At 39.0% G+C, this 22,675-nt stretch overlaps 2 protein-coding genes and 1 pseudogene across 2 annotated transcripts; 1 reads left to right on the top strand and 2 right to left on the bottom strand.

The window, feature by feature from the left end:
* Positions 1-10,559: 10,559 nt before the first annotated feature.
* On the top strand, positions 10,560-11,651 carry LOC148742841 (uncharacterized). The gene is made up of 3 exons (XM_088748779.1): positions 10,560-10,620; positions 10,734-11,121; positions 11,279-11,651. Exons 1-3 carry the CDS (start codon positions 10,560-10,562, stop codon positions 11,649-11,651), a joined length of 822 nt encoding a protein of 273 aa, XP_088604905.1.
* Positions 11,652-12,783: 1,132 nt separating this feature from the next.
* LOC148742840 (uncharacterized) lies at positions 12,784-14,245 on the bottom strand (annotated as a pseudogene).
* Positions 14,123-21,699, bottom strand: LOC148742839 (uncharacterized). The gene is made up of 4 exons (XM_088748767.1): positions 21,387-21,699; positions 21,016-21,264; positions 20,620-20,685; positions 14,123-14,379 (listed from the first exon to the last, which is right to left on the bottom strand). The coding sequence occupies exons 1-4, from the start codon at positions 21,622-21,624 to the stop codon at positions 14,123-14,125; spliced, it is 810 nt and encodes a 269-aa protein (XP_088604893.1). The 5' UTR covers positions 21,625-21,699.
* Between the last annotated feature and the right edge of the window lie 976 nt (positions 21,700-22,675).

The raw sequence follows: 22,675 nt of genomic DNA, 5'->3' as shown, positions 1-22,675 counted from the left end.
TAAGGAAAACTTAAATTTTTGCGATGAAATGTTTTGACACCAGAAACTGTTCGAGAGCCATTTAATGTTTTCACTCTATTTTCACTCTCGCCCCTAGTTGTAAGCAATAGCACCAGTCCTACTAGTTCTAACCCGTCTTCCTGAAGCAAGACACTGACCAAATAATATTCTATAACAGTTTTGTCCGCGACTAAGTTTGCACTCGCCTTACAGATAGAAGTCATGAGATTTTGTGACGGTTCCATAGACTTTTGTGTGCCGCGCAGATACTTAAGAGTCAGAGTGGGAAGGAGGGAAGAGGTAGTTAGAATCTATCTTATTTGCTACACCTGTTAAATCCAAATTTCCTCTTGAATGGCTGAGCTTTGAACCCTCCAAGGCTCGGTAAAATGCACGTATAAACAACAGCCTCCATTGGGCGGGAAAATATGCTCGTACATTTGTTCTTAAACACTTTCTGTTCCTCTCAAGCGTGTAATGGAATCTGTATTAGTCTCTTTAACATGCAAGATCTTTAACCCAAATTATGAAAAGATGAAACGGATCGACTTTCTTAGTGATCATGACGAGTCGAGTCGATCCGTGCAAATCATGTCGATTCGTCAACATTGAATACCTCAAGTTAACGCTTACTTGTGCATTGTCTACTTCTGTAATTTGTCAACACTGAATACGGCTAAGTCAACGCTTAAGTATGTATTGTCTTCTTTTGATAATCGAGTCCCAGTGAGACAGATCGACTTTCTTAATGACGAGTCGAGTCGATCCGTGCGAGTCAACATTTTTTATCTCTGTATTCTATATAATATTCTGAAAATGGACTTCTGGCCTTTTCACGCTCTTCACGCCCTTAAGATCAAACCTGGTTACTGTTGTTAAGATCTATGCCTTGACAATAAAGGAGTATCAAGGTTCAGAATGGTGAATGTTTGAAAAATTCAGCAATATACTAAAGCATGTTTTCCGATATCTGGAAACGGAGGGCAAATTCTCAGAAAAACTCTAGAAAAGCACTATGTTCATTGTATGTTATCCAGCACCAGAAAAATACCAAAGAATAACTTGTTTTCCTGAATGGTTTTCTATAGTTTTCCTGTACGCACGAACCCTGCATTTTCCAAGCGTCTTCCCACAGAATAACTAACGCTGAATGCCATGAAAACCTGATGTTACTTTGTGATTGCTTTCCTACTCCACTAAAACGCTAGTGTATAGCTTGTTTTCCTGAACGTTTTACTATGGTTTTCCCGAACGCACGAAAGCTGGATTTCAGTCTCCAAGCGTTTTACCGCAGAATCACCCACGGAATCATGATGTTTGTTGATTGTTTTCCTGCACCACGAAAACGCTAGTTTATGGCTTGTTTTCCTGAACCTTTATTTATAGTTTTCCCGAGCACGCATATTCACTAACGAACGTGATTAAGCCATGAAAAATTGTTGTTCGTCTATTGTTTGCCTGCTCTGTAGAAACACTCGTGAACAGCTTACATTGTTTTCCCATATGTTTTTCTGTAGTTTTCGTGAGCGCAAAATCGCTGCATTTTCCAAGCGTCTTCACACAGAACTACTTATAGTGAACGACAAGAAAACGCGATGGTCGTCCATTGTTTTCTTGCTCCAAGGAGAGGCTAATGAATAGTTCTTTTTCCGGAACTTTTTCCTGCTGCATTCCTACGCGTCCGAACAATGCATTTTTTAAGTGTTTTATCCGAGAAACGCTGACGGTCAACGCCATGAATATAAGATGTTCGTCGATCGTGATAATTACTTCCTGCTCTTTATCCTGCTCCATGAAAACGCAAATGGATATCTTGAATATTTAGAATATTTAGAATATTCACCACGATTGGGTCATTTGAGGCAATTCAGTTATTGGAGCCGTGTGGATCATTTGAGGAAATTGAGCTTACTGGGTCCTTTCAGGCAGTTGGGTCACTTGCACTGACTGGGTCGGACAGCGATTAACCAAGCGGCGGTAAACGCAAGAGTGCATGCCTTGCACGAATTCACCGTTGCAGAAAACATCGGGAAATGCATGCTTTCGACTGGCTCACTCCAGTGAACATAACGTTAGAATACGCAAGACGGCTGTAAATGGCAGAGTGCATGTTATTTTACCGAGGCTAACCGAACAGCAATAAGTGGTAAGACGAGGAAAATGCGTTTCAACGAATTTTCTCGAATTCACCATCTCGGAAAAATGTTAGAAAATGCATGCTTTTGACTGCAAAACTCATGTGAACATTTTGTTTACCGGACGAAAAAATGGTTGCGAACAAAAGAAGATATGACATTATCTGTGCGTTATACAAACGGTAAACACAGGAAAACATTTGGTTTTCCTGTATTTTACACACATTTAACTTCCCGGAAATACGTCTTTTTAGGCGTTAATTCCGGTGAATATGTTGTTGTTCACTCGGAAATTGCCAATGAACAAAAGGAAAACAAGCTGTTTGCCGTGCGTTAACCGAGCGGTTAATGTCGGAAAATAAATTGTTTATCGGCATTTACCGTGCGTTAACCGAGCGGCTAATGCCGGAAAATAAGTTGTTTACCAGTATTTACCGCGAAGGAAAACTACCGAATAATAAAACGAAAAGTGGGATTCACCGGTGCGAAAACATCGACTTTCCGTATGGAAAACACAGGTAAACTTTAATAAAATGCCGCGTTTTCCGTGAATTCAATCTTTGTTTACCGTGAGGTGAACGCCAGTTTTTTTTGCTGTGTGAGTTTCTGCAGGGCATTGATTGCAGACAAGAGGTCCGTATGCATTATTTTGCTTGCTATGAATGACAAAGCCTATTTTAGTACCTACAAGAAAAACTTTCCCTTGATTTCCGGTCTGTTCCAAGTTGATATTTCACTTTCAGAGTCAGTTTGTGGCTAACATAACGTGTGCCAAAGCTTAACATCGAACAGAAACCCAATGGTGTTTATAAGGTAGCAAATTTTTAGCGACATAATCGTTCCGAAAACTATATTAACTCTTGCCATACGTTTATATTCAATCTTGCCAATCGTAACGGTTTTTACCAGTCCTGTTAATGTGTGATACCGGAAAAAGATGTTGTGAATAAATTTTCCGTAGGGCACCTTTTTACTCGGCTTACAGGTTGATTTCATAATTAAAGCTTTGTAGTGTCGTCAATTTTGTGTGTCAAAAAGATACTAAAGGGCTGTGACGGATCATAAAGGGATAAAGGGGAAAGCAGGTGTCTGGGTTTTGTCTGTGTACTTGGAGAGGGGAATCCCAGCGGTTAGCACTAGATCAAACACTCTTGCTAGAAAAGGGCTAAAGAACATGAGCTGAAGCTATTGGAACTATACTCCATTAGGAAAGGAATTATCTTTTTACTTCGGTTCGTTGTCAAAATGTGAGATATTTACAAAAAAATCTGGGCTGTGCACTTTGTTGATTATTCGTCAACTCACATTCGACTTGCGCTCGTAAAATAGTTGTGAACTGGCACTTGCATAATTTTTGTGCTGTTAATGAACACTCCAAAAGGTACCCCCATAATCTGTGTAAAAATCCAATAGCGAATGTACAGGCTAAAGTCGAAACTCCGCAGAAATATGTATTTAACAAACATGTGTTACGTAAAGGGCAGTCAAATTGGAGTTGTTAGTGAAGACTCCAGGTGGTAGCTCCTTGGTTTAGTTTTCACCTAGGCACCTAAGATTTTGACAAAACTGAATTTAAGATCTCTCCTAAATAGGTAATTCTATATCTGAGAGTGTGTCTATGTTATTGTGTCCTTTTGGCCATTTCTTTTTAATTGGTTTATAGTAATAAAAAAAGATAACATTTAAAAAGTGTTATTAACACGTATATTGCAAGAGCAAATCAGTAAATTCAAAACATTTTTAATACACTGAAATGTTAAAAAAAGAAAACTTTCGTTCGAAATAGAAAGTAACCCGAAACTTGTTTTCAGATTTCTCAACACATGGCACGTTGAGAACGAGGCAAACTTTAGATGATTGAAGGATGAATTTTCTCTTTCAGGCTTATTTTCGGTAATTGCTAATATTTTAGCTGACCTGCTAGTAATAAAGCTTTATTTGATTGGCAATGTCGCCGATGAAAGGAAATTTACCTAATTACAAATTATATGAGTCCTCTCCACGAGAAAGAAGAACCCTCTTAACTGCACCTTGCTTTCAATGTGAGGCTCTGTAGCTCACTTGGTAGTAGCGCTGAAATAGTATGTGGGAGGCACGGGTTCGAAGCCCGTTCAAGCCTAGAGTATATCCAGGCTTCAGATAATGGACAAACATCAGAGCATTTCTTTAAAGCCAAATAAAAGCTATTCTTTATGTAACTATGATAAGTGACTAATACGTGCTGTGATAGCCCTTCTATCAGGTTCCTAAAGTCTGTTGATGGAGGACATATTCTGGATATAGGTTAAACATTTTGTCCATCGTATATTTTTGTTGTGTCATTTTCTTCTGGCAAACGTCAATTCAAATTTTGCAATAATTTTCCGTAAAATGTTCTGGACACCTGACATATTTCGAGAGCCAGTCGATGTTTTTGGGTGGTTTTTAAGGCAGTCAAGAGGGTAACGTTACTCTCGGCTATCAGAATCAACTTGTGTTGAAAATACTGAGAAGGTGCTCTTGGTTAGTCATGAAATAGAGATTCAAGCAATAGCATTTGCTATACAAGGACGACAAATACTAACGTGATCGTTCACATCAACATATCTCTTGTGATCCTTTTGAATAAAGTAAGACGATTGAACATGCGATAATTTACAGCACTATGATTATTTTGAATTTTGCCACTGGCTGTGATCAGTTGTACTAGTGCTACTAGTTCCAACCCGTCTTCATAAGCAAGACACTGGCTACATGGTATTGTATAACAGTTTTGTCCGCGGATAGGTTTGCACTCGCCCTACCGGTTCAAGTGATGAGATTTTGTGACGGTTCCATAGCCTTTGTGTGCCACGCAGATATTTAAGAGTCAAAGAGGGAAGGAGGGGGGAGGAAGCTAGAATTTATCTATTTTATTATACAAATAAATTCAAATTTCCTTTTGAATGGCTGCGTTTTGGACCCTGCAACGTCCGCTTAAAGGCGTCTCTCTGAACAATGGTGTTATATGTGAACGGATAAATGTATTACTCATAGAACAGTTAACTCAGTGTTGTTAGCGAAGACTCCAGGTGGTAACTCTTCTATTTCGTTGTCATACAATTCACTTCGAAAAGATATTATCTTGATGAAATGTATTCTCTAAAACTGGGCTATTTTGAGAACTAGATAAAATTTAAGAGACCATAGCATACTTTCAATATCTCGGGTAAATAATGCTTAAGTAAGTATTTACTTACTTCCGGATATCTTAGTAAGACTTCTGGTAACCAGCAAATTTTTCAAGCACTTAAGAATGATAAGTTTTTAAGCTTTAATCCTCAACTTTAAGTAACGATCATTGCATGTTTCACGGGCCCTTGGACAATTAGAATTTGTAACCAAGATTTTGTAAATACGCAAGCTGAAATGTTTTGAACGTGTCACTGGGTCTGTAGGATTCGCATAAAAATGTGTGTCTTAGAATACGGCAATACATATTTTTTACTTCCAGTCGAATCAACTTGGTGTTGTGGCTGAAGACTCCACGTGGTGTAGTACACCGTGGTGTACTACATTAGCGACGAGGATTTTGAGGAATTCGAGGTTTCGTCGAGGGTTTCAGGAGTTTCGTCCAGGGTTTCGTAGGTTATTTCGCCAGGGATTTATTTCAGAGATGCCGGGACGCGGTGGATCAGGCGAAACTGACACCACAAGCGGTGCTGTTGGCGGTTATTTTAGTGGCTCTGGAATGGCTTCGGTTGCCTTAGATGTCAGTGGGTTGGAATCATATAATCCGAAGGAAGAGGGACACAATTTAAGTCAGCGGTGGAAGAGATGGAACTGAGCGTTTGATTTGTAAGTGAAGGGTAAAGGTGTTTAGAATGACGCTCAAAAGCGAGCTCTTCTATTTCACGTTGCCGGTATGGACGTTCAAGAAATTTATTTCACATTAGCCGGTGATGGCGAGGATGAACCAAGGGCAAGCGAAATCCCAGAGACGACAGTCGCACTCAATGCCAAAAGAAATTCCAGGAGCGTCTGAAGTATCGGAAAATTCTTAACTATAACCTAGGCAGTTTTCTCCGCGTCTAAGTTTGCACTCGCCTTAATTACAGATACAAGTCATGAGATTTTGTAACGGCTTCATAGGCTTTTGTGTGCCATACAGATATTTAAGAATCAAAGTGGGAGGGAGGGAGGAGGTAGTTAGAATCTATTTAATCTGCTACACCTGTTAAATCCAAATTTCTTTTTGAATGGCTAAGTTTTGAACCCTCCAAGGTTCGGTAAAATGCATATATAAACAATAGCCTCCATTTGGCGCGAAAATATTCTGCAAATCGACTTCCGGTGAGAGGAATCGACTCAACAAAAGAAGAATTGAGTCGATCCATGCGAACTGTTAACATTTACTATCCCTGTTTATTATGTGATAATCTGAAACTTGACTTCTGGCCTTTTCACGCTTTAAAAACGTGGAAGGTTTTATCTTCTCATTTTCCCACATTGCTCATGCTCCTCGACTTCCAGTACGCTAACGCACGATTCGACTTCCGGCATACCATGGTACTCATTTTCACATATCGCTTACGCCCCTCGACTTCCAGTACAGTATGATAGCGTACAATTCGACTTCCGGTGTGACAATTCGTCAACGACCGTGGATGAATCGCAACGATTTGGGTGTCTTGGACATGTATGGCGTGTCCAATCTGATTAAATTTATACATCACATTTATCGCAATCATTGTCGCCTAAAACGATTAATTAAAGACGCGAAATCTATTCGTTCAGTTGTTCAGTTCACTTTCAACCAAGCTAACGAGTCATCGTAATTGCTCACCAGTTTTTTTGCTACAATGTACCTCATTTGCGGAGGCAGTCAAGATGTAAGTTTTCAATCGATTTGCAGGTTTTATCAGAGCTAATTTTCTGATTGTCTGAAACACTTAAGAAGCTGAGTGTTAACATAGCTTTTTCGTATTTTAGATCGAATTGTGTTATTAATTCAGTTCTTCTTCTTTATTATCCATCTACACTTCGTAGAGTACAAATAACGCCCGAGACGTCTTCAAATATCACGCGGTTTTTTTTTACTCCACAGAACCGGTTAGCCAGTTTTCTCGCATCGCGGAATCGACGAATTAGATTGAAGTTCCAAAAAAAAAAATGGTGGACTATTTAAATTATATTTGTGCCGACGAAGAGCCGGAATGGCTGGCGAATATTGATCCAAGGTTTTTAGATAAACCGAGTGAAGAAAAGCAGTTGGACAACAAGTAGGTGTCTTTTTAATGAATATTGTTTTGAATCAATAATAGTTGAACAGTTCGAATTTATAGTTGCTTTATTTGAAATAACATCTTGTTTTACATTTTTCGATTTCTGACTACATATTTAACAATCAGGATATCTTTTATCCACCATGAAACGCTATAGAAGGCCACCGAGTGTAAAGACCCCTACACAGCAAATTAGTAACTTCCGTGTTTGGCAGACATAAAGTGTTTTCAAAATATATCTGTCGAAATTTATATTAACTCCAAGTTTTTTCCGTAGTCCTCTTCTTCAAACAAAGCCCTTGGAAACTGGAACGAAAGCTCTCGGAACTTTATCTCTTAGTTGTGATTCTGTATGGGTTTTGAGTATATGCGTGGGTCATCATCAGCCGAGATTGTAGCAACCCAGAGGAGGATTTATTTGTTTTGAGACCCTCCCATCAATTTTTGTACTGCGTGTTGAGAGCGAATTTTGTTCACTTTTTGAATTTTTCGGAGCAGCATTTGAGATCAGCTGTTTAATGTCACCATCACTAGACTCTAAAAAACCAGTTCGCTTTTCTTCTATGTAAAGTAATAAAAAGGAAAAAGTGGAATTCCTGGGCTGGCTCTTTTCGCTTCCCTTTTTTTTTGGTACGGAAACGATCGGAGCACAAATAGATGGGGTTTCATGCGTGATAACTGTCCAGTGTTTTTGCAGCTCGCGACATGAAATAGCCATTAAGATCGCATGAAAATTAGTGGGTGGGCTATGAGCTCGCATATATGGCCTTGGATGTAATTGGCTCGAAACGCACTATTTTCCTCAAGCTTCGCTGCCTCTTCGCTCTTTTCAAAAGATAATGTCCGGGGACAAATAACTGGACACTGTTTTGCGCCAAAGAGAGGCTGTATATGTATACATATACTTATATATTCTACAAGTTGGTTACTTACAAGAGGGTCAACTCCGGGTTTCTATGGAAAACTCCAGCTGGTAACTCCTTCATCTGATTCCCGGCTAAGCTCCTGAGTAAAAAAAATATATCATTATAGTAAAAATACTTTACTGAAGGACCTTAACTTGTTATCAGTGACAAAGGTTTACTGACAGAGTCACTAGTACATCTATTTCAGTGTGATTTTCAATGGGATTGCTCTGTGTACCATGCAGATATTCAACGGTCCTAGTAGTCGCAAAATGGATTCACATCAGTCACATAGCTAAAGTTATATAGTCGTGTAATAGCCGATATGACAGTATGATATTTCACTAACAGCCACTGCAGCCTAATCTATTGAGAAATGAGTCGTCACGCAATTTCTTGATCCTGTTACTACTTAGCCGTCTGCAAGAGTTAAGATTTTCACATAGTAACTGGGTCATCATCAGCCGAGATTGTAGCAACCCAGAAGAGGGTTTATTTGTTTTGAGACCCTTCCATCAATTTTTGTACTGCGTGTTGAGAGCGAATTTTGTTCACTTTTTGAATTTTCCGGAGCAGCATTTGAGATCAGCTGTTTAATGTCACCATCGCTGGACTCTAAAAAACCAGTTCGCTTTTCTTCTATGTAAAGTAATAAAGAGGAAAAAGTGGAATTCCTGGGCTGGCTCTTTTCGTTTCCTTTTTTTTCGTGACGGAAACGATCGGTGTACAAGTAGATGGGGTTTCATGCGTGATAATTGTCCAGTGTTTTTGCAGCTCGCGACATGAAATAGCCATTAAGATCGCATGAAAATTAGTGGGTGGGCTATGAACTCGGATATATGGCCTTGGGTGTAATTGGCTCGAAACGCACTGTTTTCCTCGAGCTTCACTGCCTCTTCGCTTTTTTGATAAGATAATGTCCGTGGACAAATAACTGGACGTTGTTTTGCGCCAAAGAGAGGCTGTATATGTAAAGTATTTATGAACTCTATTTACGAAATAAATAGAGCTGATGATTTTAAGTATTTAGGCATCATTCTTGACGATAGTCTTACATGAAAAGACCATGTTCGTTAAGTTATTTCTAAGGTTGGTGAAAGAATTGGTGCCTTAGGGTGCCTTAGAAGGAATACAGTAAAAACCCGCAAGTGAGAACCTAAAAATTAAGAACCTGTTAGCCTAAAATTTGCCATTTATACCCACTATAAACAAGAACTTATTTAGCCTGATAAAATTAAAATAGGTTCTCATTTTCTAAAATCATATTTTTAAATGTTACAGTTAAAGCTTAGTACAGCTAGGCAAAGCATATAATTAGATGTAAATATACAGATTTATATTTTTCCCTTTTTGTGGGGGGGTGGGGTAGGGGTGGTGTGATGAATAAAATTAAAATATAGGACAATAAGCTAGTTTCGAATTGTTAGTGCGAGAAAGTCTGGTAATTAGTTTTTAGCACCAAGACGAGACTGAGGGGAATAGAAGTCGTCTCAGCATGGCAGCGAACCATACGGTGGCCCAAAAGGCTCAACGCAAACAAAAAATATACTGCAGCAGATAAAAAATATACTGCAGCAAATAAAAAAAATCAAAACGCAAAGAAAAAAAGTGTCGAGGCAAATAAAAAATGCAACGCAAACAAAAAGTACTGCAGCAAATAAAATATGCAACGCAACTACGCAAGCAAAAAAAAAATGAAAACGCAAACAAAAAAAATTAGAACGCAACGCCAAGGTAGACTGGGTAATAGTTCTTAGTTGCCCGCCAAAACAGCATGAGCTGGAACTCGCTTTTGGTTATGGACGAAAGCGATCTGCGTAGGATTATAGAGGATTACTTTCATCAAGGGTATGAAAATAGAGTTATTATCGATTTTTTAAAGGAGCAGCATGGTACTGTCAGAAGTTCGCTGCAAAACATGGTTTCGGAAAGGTGAACAAGCTAAGCAAAGGATGGAATGAGTGTTGGCGGGAAACTAAGAACTATTACCCAGTCTTCCTTGGCGTTGCGTTCCAATTTTTTTTGTTTGCGTTTTCTTTTTTTTTGTTTGCGTTGCATATTTTACTTGCTGCAGTATTTTTTGTTTGCGTTGCATTTTTTATTTGATGCGGTACTTTTTTTCTTTGCGTTTTGATTTTTTTATCTGCTGCAGTATATTTTTTAGTTGCTGCAGTATATTTTTTATTTGCTGCAGTATATTTTTTATTTTCTGCAGTATATTTTCTGTTTGCGTTGAGCCTTCTGGGCCTCCGTAGAACCATGCCAACTTTGCCGATATGAAAGTATCTGAGCTTCAAGAGTTTTTAAGAGAAAGAGATATTCAAATTTCTATTAACGGTAAGAGTAGGAGAAGAACAGAACTACTGGAGCTATGTAAGAATGCAGCGGAAATAAAAGTTCCAAATGCTGAAGAGGAATCAACGAAACGCGATGAGTTAATTAATTCCAAGATAACACTGCCAGGATCGGAGGAAAATTACTTCCCCATCCACTTTCGCTCAAGGATTGGGCTCACGACTTTACTGGTGTTCCAGACTTTAGGTTTCCTGATATTTACCATTATCTTGTTGGAAAAGATGGCTACGATGAAGACTGTTTACGTTCGTACAAAAGTCTCGAGGGTTTTCGCTTGTTTGTAGACGGGCATGTGGAGGATCTGAGCTACCACGATTTAAGTGATGACGAGACAGGTAAAAAGGATGGATACTGTTATTTCCAGTTCAAAGTAAAACCTACCGAAAGGTCCAAAACCGAAGATGGAAAAGACTTCTACTGGGGTTTTATCGTTCTTCAATATACTGGAAGCATTTACTCTGCCTACTGTGCTTGCAAAGGCGGGTGAGTCATGTGTGTGCCATATTTTTTCCTTTTCCTTACAAGCGAATGAAATGATGGTTTTTTACTTTTTAATGTTCTATTTGATTTCTGTGCGAATGAACTCAGACTCTTTAAGTTATAAGAGACTAGTGTCCTATTATTTTGTATCTTATAATAGTGCTGATGGTGCATGCAGACATACAGCTGCTGCTCTGTTTGATTTGGAAGCAACTATTAGAAGAAATGACTCGGAGACTTGCACCTCAGTTTCTTGCTTTTGGGTGAAACGGAAAAGAATCACAGAAAATGCTGTTCCAATGGAAAATGTTAAATTTCAAAAATCAGAGTATGGAAAAATATCTAAGAATTGTCCAAAACCTCATGACTTTAACCCTTTGTACTCTGATGATCTCTCCCAGTCATTACAAGAGAAGTTTTATAATACTTTGTTAGAAGCTGCTCCTTCATTGTGTAGCTTTGCAGTTTATAACAAAACCCCCAGTCCAGGCTGTGAGCGAGGAAGAACTCTTGGACCAGATCACATCTGCTGACATTGATTATGAGGAAATAGTAGAATATGCAGAGGTGTATTCCCTTAAAGAGTTAGCTGACATATTTGTTGCTCAAAATAATTTTGAAAGTTTGGAAAATCCTACGTATGAGCATTGTAGTAGCTTTCTAGAGTTCCTGCATCATTTTGAGTTTGCGACTGAGGTAATATTTCAGAAAACATTGAGTCAAAGTACAAGTAATTCAGAATTTTGGTTTTCACAGAGGGCAGGGAGGATAGCTGCCTCCAATTTTTACAAGGTATGCTACATGAAAGAGACAACCAATTCCAAAAATACAGCGAAGTTGTTAATGAATTATTGTCCTCTTAGTGAGGACAGCACCCCATATCAGCTTTCTTGGGGTCATGAGAAGGAAGTTGCGGCCATCAAAGAGTATCTCAAGAAACATAGAACAAAACATAGGGGTTTGGAGGTTTTTCGGAGTGGTCTTATCGTAGACAAGCAGTATCCATATCTGGGAGCTTCTCCAGACAGAATTCAAGTTTGTAAGTGTTGTCCCAAGACACTTTTAGAGGTCAAGAGCATTTTTAGCAAGAGAAATCTTCAACCCCATGTTGCAGAAGCTCACTGCCTTGACGTAGTGGCTGGCAAATATTATGTAAAAAAAGAAACATCTTGGAATTATCAAATGCAAGGACAGCTAGCTTTAGCTAGATTAGAACAGTGTAATCTTATCATTTACACTCTTAAGGGAATCTTAGTTACCTGTTAAATTTGACAAAGAACTGTGGGATAAAATGGTGGAGAAGCTATCAAAGTTCTTTTTGGAACACATGGTGCATGGAAAGACTCTTGAAGAGGTTACTCACACTTGAGTAACAATTCAAGCTCTGTCTATCATAAAGTCAATTTATACACTTACAAGATGCAGAACAGTCTTAATGACCTGTTTGCAGATTGGAGAATACACTTGTTTTTTTGCATGTTGTACTGTTTTGAACTCAAGAAATATATGACAGTACTTCAAGATGCATATAATTGTAAACACGACGGAAGTGATTGTGGTATCACAACTCTTTTTTTTTTGGTAAACTAGTGTTATCTTCTGTGGATGAATTCCAAAAAACATCCTTGCTTTGTGAACTGAACCAACAGTTTTAAGTGGGTTAAGTTAAGGGTAAGATAAATCTGAAAGATTTATTTGCCTCGTGAAGTTAGTTTTAGTTGTTTCTATGATAAATTGGAAGCACACTGGAGAGTTGTACTTTTTAAGTGGAGGTTGTAGGTTACACAAAGCAGCACAAACTATTAATATTTTATCAGCAAGAGGTACAAGTGGTATAGGCAGATTTCCTTGTAGAATATGGAAGTCTTTCAGTCTCTCAATGGCTCTCTCAACATGAATTCTTGCACTGGCAATTGATCTTGTTGTCTTCAGTGACTTTTTGGACAGTTGCTGACCTATTTTGCAAGAAATAAAAAAATAATGTTTAATATTGACCTTTCAGTCCTTTGTTAAGTCTTTATTTCAAGTTGAGATTGTCTTTATAATGTGACTCTCTTAAGTTACAAACATCCATGAGAGGAAAGGAAGTACTAGTGACTGTTGTGTGCATGGTGGGTAAGTAGGGGAATGTCCTATAAATAGCAATAACTTAAGGATTGAGTTACCTTTTTTAGACAAGGGAGGCATGTTTAGGAAGGCCTTTCGCTTTGTCGGCAAGTCTCTGACTGCAAATCCCCTGTCAGCCATGATGTTGTCCCCTTTCTCAATCAATTCCAAAATTCTACTCTTTTGGGTGTGTTTGCGGTCAATTCTACTTCCTCTCCACAATTTTGACACAAAACTGAAAAATCCTGATGGAGTTATTCCAACTAACGTTTTCATAGTGTTATGGCTCTTATATTCACTCCACGTGGCTCGCTGTACAGCAGGAGAGGTAGGTTTCTGAATGAATATCTCCGTACAAATCAATTATAACCCTAGTGGATGGATAATTTCTAAATGACCTGGGCAAGTTTAGGCGAACCATTTCTTTAGAAGGCCAAATCAACAGAACATCCCTCAAAGTAATAACAAGAAAGGAGATCCAAGTGGTGAACACCATACAAACAGAAGATTTAGAGATGGAAAAAGTGTCTGACAGGTGTTGAACAAGTAAACCCAATCGAAGTCTTACCAAGGTCAAAATAAATCCTTGCAAGATGGTTAGACTTCTCCTTTTGCCACTCTTGTTTACAGGTCTGTATTGGAGATTTACTTTTTCCCCTTATTGCTGTCCCAGTATTTCAGTTTCTCGGCTGCAGGTTTCAGTAGATTAAATATCGCCATAAGACAGGCCAATGTTGAAAATCCCGTGTAGAATTTCACGGATTCGTCATTTTTCAGTATATCGTCCATGGAAAGTTTTCGTTTTAATGCCGGCTTACCATTAAGTTCGTTTCGAATTCTTTTGTTTTCCGCTTTTAGCATCGACACATTTTTCATCAAATCGTCCATTTGTTGGTGATCAATGTCCGTTTGACAAGAAACAGACACATTCCTTTTCCTTGAATTCCTTTATTGCATGAACTTTGTCTTCCTTTACCACGTAGTCATGATCTTTTAAAGCAATATCAGTGGAGACATGGAAAATTTTGGCGGGAAATACTTCTTTGTTGCCTTCAGTTGACTTTCGTTTTCTCCGCTCAATGGATTGAAAATTGTTGGAACCGTCCCTTGTACTAATTTTTTCATCCGAGAAAGTGCCTTTACGATTTGTTTCGTCTAAAAGTGTTTAGAACATATGTGTAAGTTCTTGATTGACGTATACTCCTTATCAGCCCGACGACAGAAGGCAATCCATTTCTTTTTAAGTCTCTCTTCTCCTGGAAACTCGAAAAAGTTGAGATCCGGCCGTTTTTTAGAGTTGTTTTTGCACACAGCGATCGCACAAAACTTCATATCACACTTACAGTCACTCCGATCTGCTTTCAAAATAAGCGCTTATTCCCCTCAGCCTCGACTTGGTGCTCTTACTTAGTTAGCACACTTTCTCGCACCAAAAATTCGAAACAAGCCTATTAACAACTTGTTATGCAGGTGTGTTTTTCTCCAAGAATAAGAACCTGTTTTAAGAACCTAAATAGCCTAAGATTTTGTTAAGTACCATTTATATAAGACCCTGTTTAGGCTAACTCCTAAAAATGTAGGTTCTTACTTGCGGGTTTTTACTGTATCACTATACATGCAGCTCTTGAGATGTATAATTCATTAATTTTGCCCATTTTTTATTATTGCGATGTTGTTTGGTACAGCTGTAATAAAGCAGATATGGAAAGTCTTGAATCTTTGCAAAGGCGGGCCTTGAAAATTATAGTTAAATCTAAATGGGGTACAACATCCACCGACTATCTTAATTTTCGGAGTTTAGAAGATCGCCGTAACGCTCATATTTTAGGTTTACTGAAGAGGTGTTTAAATAATAATGTACCACAGTTTTTAAAAAATTATTTTAAATTGAATAAAGAAGTCATTTTAAAAGAAACAAGAAGAAGCAATTTTATATACTTACCTTACCTTCGGTAAGAACTGAGACCGCCAAGAAAAGTTTTTTTTTATAATGGCTCAGTTGTGTATAATAGTTATTTATTTAAATAAGAATCAGTTTTATTTGTTATACTGTACTATTCTAACTTAGTTACTTAGTTTCTTAGTATTCATTTTTAAAACTTTTTGTTAGTTTTTAATTTAGGGCTCCTATTGATAACAGATATACTTTTAAGTATTTCTAAAGGGATTGCCCTAGTTAAATAAAGGTTTACTACTACTACTACATGTACTTTTATACTCTACAAGTTGGTTACTTACAAGAGGGTCAACTCCGGGTTTCTATGGAAAACTCCAGCTGGTAACTCCTTTATCTGATTCCAGCCTAAGTGCCTGAGTAAAAAATATATCACTATAATAAAAATACTTTACTGAAGGACCTTAACTTGTTATCTGTGACAAAGGTTTACTGACAGAGTCACTAGTACATCTATTTCAGTGTGATTTTCAATGGGATTGCCCTGTGTACCATGCAGATATTCAACGGTCGTAGTAGTCGGAAAATGGATTCACATCAGTCACGTAGCTAAAGTTATATAGTCGTGTAATAGCCGATATGACAGTATGACATTTCACTAACAGCCACTGCAGCCTAATCTATTGAGAAATGAGTCACCGCGCAATTTCTTGATCTTGTTACTACCTAGCCGTCTGCAAGAGTTAAAACTTTCACATGTTGCAATACAGGTAAAAAGAGTGTGGAGAGCGAAGCCGTATAACTGCCTCCCATTTTGGACGTTGGCCTCGCAGGATACCTCACGTAACCAAAAAACACAACTTCACCGTGAAAAAAAATGTATAGGAAATGGAATTTGCCAACCAAGACCACTAAAATAATTTGGGAGTCTTGGTTTTACATATTCCACATATTTGCATCTATGAAGCCAATAATTTGGATATATCAACAAAGTTGAAATGGTAAATTGGCCACCGTAATGATTACAAAAGCTGACGTTTCGAGCGTTAGCCCTTCGTCGGAGCGAATAGAGGAATTGTGGGTTGTGTGTGCTTTTGAAGGCAGAAAATGGAGCTACGTTATTGGTGGGTGCATGGCAACTAGAAAAACATGAATAAATTAGTGGAATGAAAAGCGTTCATTGATCCCTGTGGGATTTAGACTGCCGGTTTGAAAGATGAGCTTTTGTTCAAGATTTTTACGGCTTTCCGTGCCACCTAAGTGCAAGGAAAGACCGCAGATTACCATATGTTGCTTAGAATGATTAGGTAAATTAAAATGTCTAGCGACTGGTTTCGATGTGTCCTTGTCATTCCTTTCCACGTCTCGAAGGTGTTCTCGGAATCGGTCACCTAGTCTTCTGCCTGTTTCGCCGATGTATATCTTTTTGCAATAAGTGCAAGTTATGCAATAGATTACATTAGCGGAGGTGCACTTGAAGTGATCGGTGATCTTAATGGATCGTTTAGGTCCCGATATTTTATCAGTGTTGTGAATGAAAGGACACGTTTTGCATCGTGCACGAGCGCATTTAAAAGTGCCTGGTTGCTCATTAGTCTGAAAAGAACTTTTGACCAAAAAATTGCCTAAGTTTTTGTCGCGTTTGAATGAAATGAGCGGAGGCTGCGAAAAGATAGTGCCTGTCTCTGGATCGTTTTGAAGTAATTTAAATTTTTTAAGAATGATGGATTTAACTGAGTGGTTATGAGGGTGAAACGTGAGAGTGAATGGAATGCGGTCGGAATCTTCCTTATGCGACGTTTGTAGTGCTGAATGTCGATCAATAAGTTGAGCGCGGTGGTAACCCGCTTGAACGACGGAAACAGGGTAACCACGTTTATCGAAGAACTGGCACACTGACTCCGATTTGTGGTGAAAATCAGAGTCATTACTACATAAACGACGAAGTCTTAGAAAGTGAGAAAAAGGAATGGAATTCTTAACGTGAGATGGATGAGAAGACGAATATAACGAGTAATTATGCGAGTCTGTAGGTTTGTAATACACACTAGTGCATAAACCGTTACCTTCAATTGAAACTTTGACGTCTAAGAAGGATAAAGAGTTGTCAGAAATTTCCCAAGTATATTTCAGAGCCGGGTGAAAAGAATTGACTGCAGTTATGAATTGAGTGAGCTCCTCTCTGGTAGAGGAGGTAGCGCCGATACAGTCGTCGATGTAGCGACCGTAGAGTTCAGGTTTGGACCCGTTGTATTGGCTGAAAAATTGATGTTCGACAAAACCTACAAAAAGATTCGCATAGCTAGGTCCCATTTTGGTGCCCATGGCTACACCATTGGTTTGTTTGAAGAAGTTGTTTCCGAATGAAAAACAATTGAGTGTGAGCACCAGTTCGGCTAAGCGTAGTAGTGTTTCAGATGTAGGTTCCTTAACAGTACGTTGATCAAAAAAATGTTTAAGGGCCAGAAGGCCTTCGCCATTAGGAATGACAGTGTAAAGAGACGTAATGTCCATGGTGAAAAGAAGTTTGTTTTGGCCAAGGAAATTAAAGTCTTGAAAAATTTGAAGAGCGTGTTGGCTGTCTTTAATATATGATGGTAAAGTTTTGACGATGGGAGCCATAATTTTGTCTAGATAGCTGGAGATAAGTTCGGTAGGGCAACTGCAAGCCGAGACAATGGGCCGACCCGGGTTGTTAGGTTTGTGAATTTTAGGTAAAAAGTAAATACGAGAAGTTCTAGGAGTGGTTATGATGAGATTCTTTGCTGTGGCCGGCAATTCTTGTTTAGTTATGAGTTGGTTGATCGTATTCTTGACGGAGTTTTGATTGCTGGCAGTGAGGTCTTTGTCGATCTTTTGATAAAAAGAGGTGTCAGAAAGTTGCCGCAAAGCTTCTTTTTGGTAGAGGTCGGTGCGCCAAACAACGACTGAGCCGCCCTTATCGGCCGCTTTGATAACTATGTCTTTGCGTTTTCTAAGACTTTTTAGAGCCGACCACTCTTCAGAAGAGAGATTAGAAAACTTGGTAATACGTTTGAAATTGAGTTTGTTGATATCGTGGCGACATTTTTTGATAAAAAAGTCTAATGATGCGAATTGGCCCTCTGGGAGAGTCCATTTAGACTTTCGAGTCTGAAGTGTTTCGAAAGTGTCTTTGTTCGAGGTGTTAGAATCATCCTCTTTGTTGTGAAAAAAGGCTTTTAATTGAACGCGGCGAAGGAATTTTTCTACGTCTTGTTTAATTGAGAATTCGTCCGTTGTTTTAGAAATGGGAACGAATAGGTTGAAGCCAATAGGTTGCTTTACTCCCGGCTGTTCAACACTGATAGTCTAAATACCACTTTTTGAAGCCTGCGGGGTTGACAAGTCCCGCCAAGCGTGACGCGACTAGTGATTGTTGGCAAATCGCGCCACGATATTATCATTGACATAGTCATTGACTACTTATAGTAAGACCAACTTAGAGTTTTTGTGGAAGACTTCAGGTGGTAACTCCTTTATCTGGTTGTTATACAAGCTCCTAGATACAAAATAAGTCCTGGATTTAGGTTGACCATTTTACGTCTTTGATGGTGTACTTCCTCTCTGGCCTAGGAAAATGTTCACTTTTGCAACAATCTTAGGTAAAATGTTTCGGACACTCAATATATTTCAAGTCTTTTGGTGCAGAATACCTTACTACTGCCATGCGGATATTGAGGGGTCTTAATATCTACAAAATAGATTCCATACAAGGCACCTAAAAGAGTGTGTTATGACTCGTGTAATAGCCGATATGAATGCGACTTTTTACTTACAGCCCTCTTAGCTTGACTAATTGAGAAAATGGTTCATCTCCCAACTTCTTGATCTTGTTATCAGGTATCAATCTGGAAGAGTTAGTACGTTATCTAACCATCACACGAGAGAGTAATCTACATTGGCAAAGAGAGGGAAGAGGCCTGAGGGGCTTACCATCACACGACAAAGCATCACCGCTATATTAATAAAAAGAGGAAAGAAGCAGGGGGAGTCTAAACATTACACGAGAAACTATCCCTACAGTATTAGTAAAAGGAGGAGAGAAGCAGGGGAGTCTAGCCATTACACGAGAGAGTATCCCTGCTTTACTAGTAAAAAGAGGAAAGAAGCGGGGAGAATCTAACTATCACACGAGAAAGTATCCCTGCTATAATGGTAAAAAGGGGGAAGAAACAAGGGGGGGTCTTACAATCACCCGAGAAAGTATCCCTGCTGTATTGGTAAAGAGAGGAAAGAAGCAGTGGGGTCTAACCATTACGTGAGAAAGTATCACTGCTGTATTAGTAAAGAGAGCGGAGAGGCAGGGGGGTCTAACCATTACGCGACAAAGTATCCCTGCTGTATTGCTAAAGGAGGGAAAGGAGCAGGGGGTCTAGCTATCACATGACAAAGTATCACTGCTGTATTGGTAAAGGGAGGAAAGAAACAAGGGGGTCTTGCCATCACACGACAAAGTATCACTGCTGTATTGGTAAAGAGAGGGAAAAAGCAAGGGGTCTTACCATCACACGAGAACGTATCTCTGCTGTATTGGCAAAGAGAGGGAAGAAACAGGGGGTTCTTCCCATCACACTAGAAAGTATCAATGCCGTATAGGTGAAGAGAGGGATGAAGCGGCGGGGTCGGAGAGTCTTACCATCACGCGAGAAAGTATCACTGCTGTAATGGTAAAGGGAGGAAAGGGATGTGAGAGGCGGGGTGGGGGGCTGGACAGTCTTACCATCAAGCAAGAAAGTATCACTCTCGTATTGGTAAAGGGAGAGATGAGGCGAGGGAGGGTTGGCGGTCTCTCCGTCGCATAAGAAAGTAACACGGCTGTATAGGAAAAGAGATGAATGAGGCGGGGGTGGTCGGGGGGTGTTACCATCACACAAAAAATTATTACAGCTATGTAAGTAAAGAGAGGGAAGAGGCGGGAGGGGGTTTAACCATCACGCGAGATAGTATTACTGCTGTATCGGAAAAGAGAAGGGAAGAAACGGATAGGCCATGCAGTCATAGGATGATCCCACTTCCCATTCTCTCTACTTCTCAGAATAACTCGCGTATGCAAATGAATCAAATACTCCGCAAAAAGATATAAATAAATATTAATAAAAATAAACCAACACCACCAACATGTTGTGGTTGCTTTTGTTTTGGAAAGCGAAGGGCGTTTAGTAATTCTTAAACAATCGATCGTTAATATGAACAGAAGCATATTGTCTACTTACAACTCGAGTAACTCCGCATTGTTATCGAAGACTCCAGGTGATAGCTCCTCTATCTGGTTGTTTTCCAAAACCCTGAATGGACGATATATCCTTGATTAAGGTTAAACGATTTTTTTTTGTTTTGTTGTAATGTATTTTCTCTCTGTACCCTGCCCTCCACCCCTTCCCACCTCCACTCGCTTCTAAAAAAGAAGAGTTCAAATGCTTACAATTTCGCCGTAGAAAAGGGAAAGGGCCGTGGAACTGACTGTAAATGTTTCCCCCTACATTCAATGCGGGTTACTGTGTGTATAATTCCAACTCCAGTTGTACATCGGCAGGGATCTGGGCACCCTAGTTAATAAAAAAATATATGTTCATATCAACGTATTGTTGGTGGGACAATTGGTTGTACTTGCTGAATGAGTGTATTTGAGTACTCTAAAAAGTAACTTCTTCTGGTTATCTCATGAACACTCTGATTACTGTTCCAGTGTCATGAAAGAAAAAGTATTGTTAGGATAATAAATCTGTCGTGTCAGTCTTTCAGTTGTAAAGATGGGATGAAACTGTTTCGGATTCGTTCATTTTTCAAGCGAAGAATGGAAACTTTTCAAATGTGCAATATATTACTCTCTCAGCGTGATTGAGAAAAGGAATCATATTTTTCTAACTAAAACTCACTTTCAATGGCTAAGCGGATTTCTTTCTTGTCAAAGGCATCTCGTTTCTTCACCTCACAACTGTAATTGTCGTTATTTTCATCAGTAATGTTCAGCTGATACATAACACTTGAGCTGTTCTGTACCACTGTGCCGTTCTTTCTCCAAACAATAAAAGGCGCCGGTGCACCTTGCGCTGGACACCATAGGGATGAAGTATGGTTGAAAAGTACAAACTGACTCATGGCTACATTATTCAGGTTAGGTTCGACTGATAGAGAAAAAAAACACAAAGATTGCCTAAGCAGTTGAAGTGTTTCAAGTGTACTTATCTCCTATTTATCCCTTGTATTCACTTCCTACGATGAATAATTTTATTGAGACAATAGTTACCAGTTATGTTAGCTGATTTGCTGCTGAGGGAAAAAGTCATCCAGTGGTAATAACCACTGAGCCAGAGAATGGAATCATCATATGAGAATCTTAACCATAAGTTCTGTCCACTGGATCGTACAATGCCAGAAACTTTCTCTCCACAAAATCTTCCGAGAAGATTGGCAGACTTGTTGTATCCATCACGAACCTCAAGGTACATATCATAAATGCAAGGTATTGGAAATGAAGTCTCCATGGTGAAATTTAGTACCAAATAATTTCCCTTGGGAGCTTGCAAGAGTTGACTTGACTGAGACGATGCGTCAATTCTCTGTAGGCGTACTTCCACTATCATCGAAACTTCATGTAAAATCAAAAGAAAACGAGAGGATATTTCACCAAAGCTATTAAAACATAGCATCCCGAATGTTTAGGAGAACGCTAATCTCGATATGATGTTTTCAATAAAAGCTATATATGTAAGACAACGTGGTTACTAGTTGTGTCTATGAAAACTACTAAAAGATTTATATAGGAAGGGAAAATGACATCCTATAGGAGAGAAACAACAATAGCATTGTTGTGGACCAAATATGTAACAACCTATGAGACTGTCTTACCAGTATCGCACATTCTAAAGTATAAGTGAGGCTCTAGACCTAACTAATCGTCTGTATACACACATTTCACTCTAAGGTAAGCTTTATTCAGCAAGAAATCTTTCTTAAACGAAACATTTTCACCTTTGTTGTAGTCCGCACTCATTTAAACCGGTCGCGTGTGATCCAAACCGGCTCATGTGAGTGAGAATTCAACAACGGAGAACCTGTATAATCTTAGACTTCATTTCCGTTTCTGAGTAAGATTATACTTCCAAGTTTTTACTTTTGGGATAGCCGAAATTATTTCTAGTTTCCTCGACAGACGGCTCCGCGTGGGTCGATATTCAACAGCTCTTCGGGAAAGGAAGCAAAGCCCCACTCTCAAAGAGATTGCCTTTTTCTTGTTTTCCACTAATCAGGATTTTGCCTGCTCAAATTGCAAGGTTCAAAATTTCCGACTTTCTTGTGATTAAAAAATAATTTCTGATGGCATGGGAGAAGTCCATAGTCAACATTGTTGAGGCCGACTTTTTTTCAAGACCGCGTGAGAGGTGGCACATCGACCGAAAAAATGACTATCCTGATATTTCAGTCAGAGATGCCTTATAATGAACTTAGAAACGTGGTAAGGTTTTTTCTTTTTTTTCCCCAGATTTGCTTCTTTATCCTAGAAAATTCACGAAAACTGAAACGAGCGTCGGTGAT

The sequence above is a fragment of the Stylophora pistillata genome, chromosome 1 (genome assembly GCF_964205215.1).
Source record: "Stylophora pistillata chromosome 1, jaStyPist1.2, whole genome shotgun sequence".
Lineage (NCBI taxonomy): Eukaryota > Metazoa > Cnidaria > Anthozoa > Scleractinia > Pocilloporidae > Stylophora > Stylophora pistillata.
Note: the sequence above shows the minus strand (reverse complement) of the source record. Positions and strands in the feature narration are given on the sequence as shown.

Bases quoted from the DNA above. Each gene is read 5' to 3' on its own strand.
- LOC148742841 (XM_088748779.1), top strand. From the start codon at position 10,560: ATGAAAGTATCTGAGCTTCAAGAGTTTTTAAGAGAAAGAGATATTCAA. The intron at 10,621-10,733 runs GTAAGAGTAGGA...ATTAATTCCAAG, and splicing joins TATTCAAATTTCTATTAACG to ATAACACTGCCAGGATCGGA. The intron at 11,122-11,278 runs GTGAGTCATGTG...ATCTTATAATAG, and splicing joins TACTGTGCTTGCAAAGGCGG to TGCTGATGGTGCATGCAGAC.
- LOC148742839 (XM_088748767.1), bottom strand. From the start codon at position 21,624: ATGGAGACTTCATTTCCAATACCTTGCATTTATGATATGTACCTTGAG. The intron at 21,265-21,386 runs GTAACTATTGTC...TTTCTCTATCAG, and splicing joins CAAATCAGCTAACATAACTG to TCGAACCTAACCTGAATAAT. The intron at 14,380-20,619 runs GTAGGGGGAAAC...AAACACTTTTAG, and splicing joins CACAGTAACCCGCATTGAAT to ACGAAACAAATCGTAAAGGC.